The following is an 8,715-nucleotide window of genomic DNA, read 5'->3' as shown; positions in this document are numbered from 1 at the left end:
CCTGGAATTTCTGGCACACCTGGCACATCTGGCACACCTGGAAGTCCGGGCACATCTGGAACTCTTGGCACATCTGGCACTCCTGGCATATCTGGTACTCCTGGAACTCCTGGTACACCTGGCACTCCTAGTACACCTAGCACTCCTGGTACAGCAGGAACTCCTGGCACATCAGGAAGTCCTGGCACATCAGGAACACCTGGCACATCTGGAACTTCTGGCATTCCTGGCATACCTGGAACTCCTGGTACACCTGAAACTTCTGGCACACCTGAAAGTCCTAGCACATCAGGCACTCCTGGCACACCTGGAAATTCCGGCACACCTGGAACTCCTGGCACACCTGGAACTCCTGGCACACCTGGAACTCCTGGCACACCTGGAACTCCTGGCACACCTGGAACTCCTGGCACACCTGGAACTCCTGGCACACCTGGAACTCCTGGCACACCAGGAACTCCTGGCACATCAGGAACTTCTGGCACGCCTACAAGTCCTAGCACATCTAGCACTCCTGGCACACCTGGCACATCTGAAACTTCTGGCACACCTGCAGGTCCTGGCATATCTAGCACTCCTGATACACCTGGAAGTTCCGGCACACCTGGAACTCCTGGCACACCAGGAACTTCTGGCACCCCAGGAACTCCTGGCACCCCAGGAACTCCTGGCACCCCAGGAACTCCTGGCACTCCAGGAACTCCTGGCACCTCAGGAACTCCTGGCACCTCAGGAACTCCTGGCACCTCAGGAACTTCTGGCATATCTGAAACTTCTGGCATGCCTGCAAGTCCTGGCACATCTAGCACTCCTGCCACACCTGGAAGCCAAGGTACATCTGGAATTCCTGGTACATCTGGAAGTCCTGGCATATCTGACATTCCTGGCACACCTGGAACTTCTGTTACTTCTGGCACGCCTGGAACTTCCGACACATCAGAAAGTTCTACCACATCAGAAAGTTCTACCACATCAGATAGTTCTACCACATCAGAAAGTTCTACCACATCAGAAAGTTCTACCACATCAGAAAGTTCTACCATATCAGAAAGTTCTACCACATCAGAAAGTTCTACCACATCAGAAACTTCTACCACATCAGAAAGTTCTACCACATCTGGAAGTCCTGGCACAACTGGAACTTCTGGTACTTCTGGCACGTCTGGAACTTCCGGCACATCAGAAAGTTCTGCCACATCTGGAAGTCCTGGCACACCTGGAACTTCCGGCACACCTGGAACTCCTGGCACATCTGGAACTCCTAGCACACCTGAAACTTCTGGCACGCCTGCAAGTCCTGGCATATCTAACACTCCTGGCACATCTGAAAGTCTCGGCACACCTGGAACTTCTGGTACACCAGGAACTCCTGGTACACCAGGAACTCCTGGTACACCAGGAACTCCTGGCATATCTGGAAGTCCTGGCACATCAGGAACTCCTAGCACTTCAGAAACTCCTGGCACACCTGGAATTTCTGGCACATCTAGTACTCCTGCCACACCTGGAAGTTCGGGTATACCTGGAACTTCTGGAACATCTGGAAGTTCTGGCACATCTGACATTCCTGGCACACCTGGAACTTCTGGTACTTCTGGCATGCCTGAAACTTCCGGCACATCAGGAAGTTCTGCCACACCTGGAAGTCCTGGCACATCTGGCACTCCTGGCATATCTAGTATTCCTGGAAGTTCCGGCACATCTGGAAATCCCGGTACACCTGGAACTCCTGGCACACCTGGAACTCCTGGCACACCTGCAAGTCCTGGCACATCTAGCACTCCTGCCACACCTGGAAGCCCGGGTACATCTGGAATTCCTGGTACATCAGAAAGTTCTGTCATACCTGAAAGTCCTGGCACACCTGGAACTTCTGGTACTTCTGGCACACCTGGAACTTCAGGCACATCAGAAAGTTCTATCACACCTGAAAGTCCTGGCACACCTGGAACTTCTGGCATGCCTGCAAATCCTGGCACATCTAGCACTCCTGCCATACCTGGCCCTCCTGGTACACCTGGCACTCCTGGTACACCTGGAAATCCCGGAACAACTGGAACTCCTGGCATACCTGGAACTCCTGGCACACCTGGAACTCCTGGCACACCTGGCACACCTGGCACACCTGGAACTCCTGGCACATCTGGAAGTCCTGGCACACCAGGAACTCCTGGCACATCAGGAACTCCTAGCACTTCAGGAATTCCTGGCACACCTGGAACTCCTGGCACATCTGGAACTCCTGGCATACCTGGAACTCCTGGCACATCTGACACTCCAGGAATACCTAACATGCCTGAAACTTCTGGCATGCCTACAAGTCCTAGCACATCTAGCACGCCTGGCACACCTAGCATTCCTGACTCTTCAGGAATATCTAGCATACCTGGAAGTTCTGGCACACCTGCAAGTTCTGGCACACCTGCAAGTCCTGGTACATCTGGCATTCCTGGCACACCTGGAACTCCTGAAACTTCTGGCAGCCCAGGAATGCCTGGAACTTCTGAAATGCCTGAAACATCTACAACATCTGAAATTTCAGATTCTTCAAGTACAACTGAATCTTCTGAAACATCCGAAACATCTGGAACACATGGGACACCTGGAACGCCTGAAAGACCAGATTCATCAAATGAGATTTCAAATTCTTCTCAAACCATTGGTATGTCAAAAAATCCATTACACATAACAGAACAAGTAAATATAGAAACATTAATATAATTAATACTAATACTATTACTGGAACAGGCACTACTGCACTTAAATTAACAACTACTCCAACTCCTGGTAATACTGGTACAGATAATAATAAGAGTTCATCAAACTCCTTAGCAACACTCAGCACGCATGGATCAAGTAGCACTGCAACAATAACTCCAAACACGCCTGGGCAATTTGAAACAACAAACACACATACTAAACTAACAACGACCATTGTATCTGGATCTTCAATAAGTGCACATCACCCACCTGAAACTCCAGCCGCTCCTGAAATTACAATAAATACAGAAACTTCAATGATTAAAACCACATTCAGTACAAAAATTCCTGCTAGTCTAAAACCTCCAGCATCTGAAGCTACATTGACCACAGAACCTGAAGCCAGTCCAGAATCTGCATCCACTATTGAAGCCTCACAATCTTCTAACACTCCAACACCTCCAGCTACTTCTGAAGTTACAGTGAGCACAGAAACTCGTGGCCCAAAATTTCCACCGATTACTGAAACCTCAGTTAATACAAAATCTCCTGCTACTCTAGAATCTACAGCCACTGAAATTACAGTGAGCACAGAAACTCCAGAATCTTCTCCGACAATTGAAACCACACAATCTTCAAACACTTCAGTATCTCCAGTTACTCTTGAAGCTACAGTAAGCACAGAAATTCCTAGTACTTCAGAATCTTCTGTCACTACTGAAACTACACAATCTTTTAGCACTTCGATATTTCCGGCTACTCCTATAGTGAGTACAGAAACTGCTGGTAGTCCAGAATCTCCACTCACTACTGAAACTTCAATTAGTACAGAATCTCCTGGCACTCCAGAATCTTTACTCACAACTGAATCCAGAGAATCTTCGGGCACTCCAATACCTCCAGTTACTCCTGAAGCTACAATGAGCACTGAAACTCCTGGTAATCCAGAATCTCCACCGATTACTGAAACCTTAGTTGGTACAGAATCTCCTGCAACTCCAGAATCTACAGCCACTAAAAACACAGTGAGCATAGAAACTCCTAGTAGTCCAAAATCTACACCCACAACTGAAGCTACACAATCTTCTGGCAGTTCAATACCTCCGACTATTCCTATAATGAACACAGAAACTCCTGGTAGTCAATCTCCACTCACTGAAACTTCAATTAATACAGAATCTCCTGGCACTCCAGAACCTATAGTCACTGAAATCACAGTGAGCACAGAAAGTTCTGGTAGTTCAGAATCTACACTCACAACTGAAGCACAATCTTCGAGCACTGCAGTACCTCCAGTTACTCATAAAACTACAGTAAGCACAGAAACTCCTGATACTCCAGAATCTTTTATCACTACTGAAGCCACACAATCTTCTGGCACTTCAATACCTCTAACTACTTCTACACTTAGCACAGAAACTCCTGGTAGTCCAAAATCTCCACCTACTACTGAAGTCTCAATTAATACAGAATCACCTGTCACTCTAGAACCTACAGTCACTAAAGCTGCAGTGAGCACAGAAATTTTTAATAATTCAGAATTTTCAACTACTGAAACTACAGTTAGTACAAAAACTCTTGTGACTTCAAAAACATTAGGGACTTCTAATACTCCTTATCCCTTATCTATTAGCACATTTATTACACAAAATATTTCTTCGACCCTTGCTTCTGTTAGTGAATCTATCACTAGCAGTGCTTCCAGTTCTCCTATTTCTTCTAATTCATCTCAATCTGCTGATACTTCTAGTGCACCTAATATATCTGTTACTCCTGGTACTTCTGGCACGCCTAATATTTCTTCAGGTATTGCAATGTTATCAATGTTATTTTATGATTATTAAAATTATATATATTTTATAAATATAATTATATATATATATATATATCTTATTTATAAAAGTTATATGTGTTTAGTTATTAATGTATCTTTTAGGTATCCCTGGAAGCACAAACGTTCCTGGTACGTGTACTGAAGAAGGATTTTTCCCTGATCCTGAAGATTGTCATAAATTTTATCGTTGTATCGGAAGTGGTTCATCATTTATTAAATATGAATTTTTATGCGGTCCTGGTACTGCTTGGGATTCTACTCTTCAGAGTTGCAATCATAATTACCTCGTTTCAAATTGTAAAGGGGGATCTAGTTCATCCAGTTCTTCAGTCACTTCTTATCCAGAGTCAACTATTTCTTTGAGCACTACTACAGATCAAGATTCAACTGACCACGATGTTACTGTTACTACTACTGCATCTAGTATATCTAAAGAAACATCTTCATCAACTGTTTCATCCGTTTCTCTTACTACTCAGACAATTGAACCCGGATCCACTTCTTCTGGAACTGTTACAGAATCAATATCCTATTTACCTCCTGTAAATATACTATCTACTACTGCGGCGACCATAACAGTTAGTACGTCTCCTGAAATAGAATGTACTCAAGAAGGATTCTTTCCTGATCCTGAAGATTGTCGTAAATTCTATCGTTGTGTTGGTAATGGTTCAACATTTATCAAGTATGAGTTCCAGTGTGGTACTGGTACTGCTTGGGATTCAGCTCTTCAAAGTTGTAATCACGATTATCTCGTTACTAGTTGTAATGGATCTATGGTCACTACAGAATCAAATTCATCTGAAAATGAAATTAATAGCAATTCTAGTCAATCAAGTACACAAACAGAAAGTATATCATCGGACAGCACAACATCTTCTATATTAACTAGTCCATCATCGACATCATCATCTGATGTTACATCGTTAACCAACGTACAAACAGATATTTCAACAATTATTACATCAACAGTATCACCATCCACTATGTTTTCTACAGCTGAATCAAATATTCCTATCACTCAGCCTACTTTGCCATCTTCCACATCTGAATCAGCGAGTTCTCAATCTACAATATCACTTTCTACTACGTCACTTCCAACTGAAACAAGTACAACCAGTTCTGAATCAATATCTCCAAATATTACAGAATCTGTTTCATACTTGCCACCAGAGAGCAGTACAACATCTAGCCCAGAAACAACTACTGTATCATCTCCCACTGCATCTGAAACAAGTACTAATTCTGAATCTACACAATCAGCTTCCACCATACCACCTGTATCAGAAACAACTACGGTCAGTTCTGAATCAATATCTCCAGGTATTACAATATCCGTTTCATATTTGCCACCGGAGAGCAGTATTACACCAACATCAGGAACTACTATAACCAGTTCATCTTCTGGAACAGCGCAATGCTCAGAAGAAGGTTTTTTCCCAAATCCAAACGATTGTACGAAATTCTACCGTTGTGTACATTCTCAAAATGGATTACAACGATATGACTTTGACTGTGCACCTGGTACGGCTTGGGATCAAATTCTTCAAACTTGTAATTATATTGACCAGGTAACTTCTTGCTCTTCAGACAATAAAGATCATATTCAAGAATCTTCAAGCACTTCTGCAGCATCTGATTTAACAACACCTATTAGTTCTACTATTACTAGTAGTTCTACTATTACTACTATTAGTTCAATTACTAATAGTATGCTAATTCCTACAAGTACGAGTACAACGGAAGTACAATCATCGAGTACTGAAAACTCAACTTCTGTATCCTCAACTTCTTCGATATCTTCTACAGAATCAAGTATTTCAGACTGTACTTCGAAAAATCCTAACAATATTATAGTTTGTAACAAACCAGGTTTCTATCCGCATCCAACACAGTGTAACAAATTCTATCGTTGCGTCGATAATGGGAATGGTTTTAACGTATATTATTTCGATTGTGCACCTGGAACTATATTTGATCCTAGCATTAACGTATGTAATTATCCCGAATCAGTCTATCCTCCAAGAGATTGTAAAATGCCTACGTCGAGCTCGTCTACTAGTACAGAACAAACAACATTTTCTACTGAATTTACAACACAGTCGATAACAACTGAAGAAATTGAATCTACAACTTCATCCTCGACGCAAACGAGCACAACTATAGAATCAAGTACGCAATTTACTTCTGAAGCAACAACAGAATCTACATCTGAAACAACCTCTGAATCGTCTACAATTGAGTCAACATCTGAATCATCTACGACTTCAGAATCCACAACTGAATCAAATTCAGAATCTACGTCTCAAGTATCAACCGAATCTACGTCTGAAATAAATACAGAATCTACATCTGAAGCAATCACTGGATCCACTTTCGAAACTACTGCTATCTCTGAAGTAACTACAGAATCTACGTCTGAATCAACTAGTGAATCCACGACTCAAGCAACTACAGAATCAACATCTGATACAACTAGTGAATCTCAAGCAACTATAGAATCAATATCTACTACCGAAACAACTACCGAATTGATTTCAGAAGCAACCACAGAATCAACTTCAGAAACTATTACAACTGAAGTAAGTACAGATTCTAGTTCTACTATAACGATAGAATCAACTTCTGCAGGAACTACTGAAAGTAATACGGAATCCAGCTCGGAACAAATTACTGAATCCACTGAAATATCGACTTCAACGACAGAATCTCAAAAATCCACTACACAAATATCGATTTCTACCATGGAACCTTCTGTTCAAACGCCTTGTCCAATCGGAAACTTAACTGACGAACAGATAGCACTAATCTGTCCAACAGGTTTCCGAAGACATCCAAAATACTGCAATCTATTTTATCAATGTACCATTGAAGGTAATATGGAGATAAACGTACTTGTATTAAGCTGTCCAGAGGGAAAAATTTACGATGAACAAAAAATGCAATGTTTGTCTGAAAGTAAAGCCACTAAACCTTGTACTGGTAGTAAAGCAATTGGTAGATTTTATAGAAGATTGGAGAAGAGTGAAGTATCTCCTGTGAGTATACCATTTTAAACAATTTGATATATATATATATAAGTTTATATGCATTTTGTTTAAAATATATACGTTTCAATTTTAGATAAAGGTGTCAAACGAATCATTTTGTTCGGAAGAAGGTCATTATCCTTATAAATCAGGTTGCAGCAACATATTCTATAATTGCAAACGAGATTTCAATGGCAATCTTCAGGCTTATATGTACAAATGTCCACAAAACTACTTGTATTGGTCGATTTCGAGAAGATGCGAACGTACTTTACGATTACCAATGTGTGCATCTGCGCTGGAAGATAATGTTGAGAATTGGGATAAGAAATGGAAGATTCCAATAGAAAAAATTAATTTGTCTGCTAGAAATTTAAAGTTTATAAATTATTAAAAAATATTTTCTTTATCTCGATAGAAAGTTTTAATAGTTCGAAAGGACAGTAAACTCTCAGGATAATTTCTTACGTTATCTTGTTTTATAATTATATTTGAAGGAAAGATATTAGAATATATTTAAATATATATATGCATAACATGGCTACGGAAGATCTCATAAAAAAATATTCAGATCTTCAGCAGTCATCTTGTGGCAATTAATAATTATAGTCTATATTGATTTATGTATAGGAATTAATTCGTAATAATTATTGAAAAATATAACTAGAATTTTCTTATGATTTTTCGCTATGAAATCGTAAAGTCGTTGGAAAATCATACATTGTGAAAATTGGGATTTTTGGTTGAGGGACTTGTATGCAATATTCGACTGTAATTTGTGATACATATTTGAATATTTTTATATGCGACTACGTATTCATAATTTTATAATAACACTTTATTTTAAAACGCTTTATAACATAATATGAAATTTTATATGCATATATAGAAACCTCAGCACCATATTCTGAATACAGTACAAAATTAACTTTGCAAAGATAATTTTGTATATAATTATGTATCAATTATTCTAATTGTTCCTTCCTTTATATAAAACATCTCATTTATTATCTTTATTTCTTTCTATAATTTTTATAGAAAGATATCTATGTTAAAATATTACTTATTTTAAATAAGTAAAAAAAAGAAGTGCTACATAACGCGTTTATTACGATTTAATGATAAACATGAAGCATTTCTAGAATTGTTATT

General features: G+C 40.3%; 1 protein-coding gene across 6 annotated transcripts in view; it reads left to right on the top strand.

Annotated features, from left to right (window-relative positions):
- The window catches only part of LOC122711383 (uncharacterized threonine-rich GPI-anchored glycoprotein PJ4664.02-like), an 18,655-nt gene extending 9,960 nt beyond the window's left edge, over positions 1–8,695 (top strand). For 3 of the 6 annotated variants that reach the window (XM_043930126.1, XM_043930125.1, XM_043930124.1), the window contains 5 exons: positions 557–2,434; positions 2,543–2,662; positions 2,749–4,506; positions 4,637–7,572; positions 7,658–8,694. In XM_043930126.1, coding sequence (XP_043786061.1) covers positions 557–2,434; positions 2,543–2,662; positions 2,749–4,506; positions 4,637–7,572; positions 7,658–7,957 — 6,992 coding nt within the window. In that variant the 3' untranslated portion in view covers positions 7,958–8,694. Of the gene's footprint in view, positions 2,435–2,542; positions 2,663–2,748; positions 4,507–4,636; positions 7,573–7,657 lie in introns of all 6 variants that reach the window. The other 3 variants (XM_043930128.1, XM_043930127.1, XM_043930123.1) reach the window with 3 other exon arrangements.
- The last annotated feature ends 20 nt before the right edge of the window (positions 8,696–8,715 follow it).

The sequence above is a fragment of the Apis laboriosa genome, unplaced genomic scaffold (assembly GCF_014066325.1).
Source record: "Apis laboriosa isolate Shangri-la unplaced genomic scaffold, ASM1406632v1 scaffold16_cov148, whole genome shotgun sequence".
Lineage (NCBI taxonomy): Eukaryota > Metazoa > Arthropoda > Insecta > Hymenoptera > Apidae > Apis > Apis laboriosa.
Note: the sequence above shows the minus strand (reverse complement) of the source record. Positions and strands in the feature narration are given on the sequence as shown.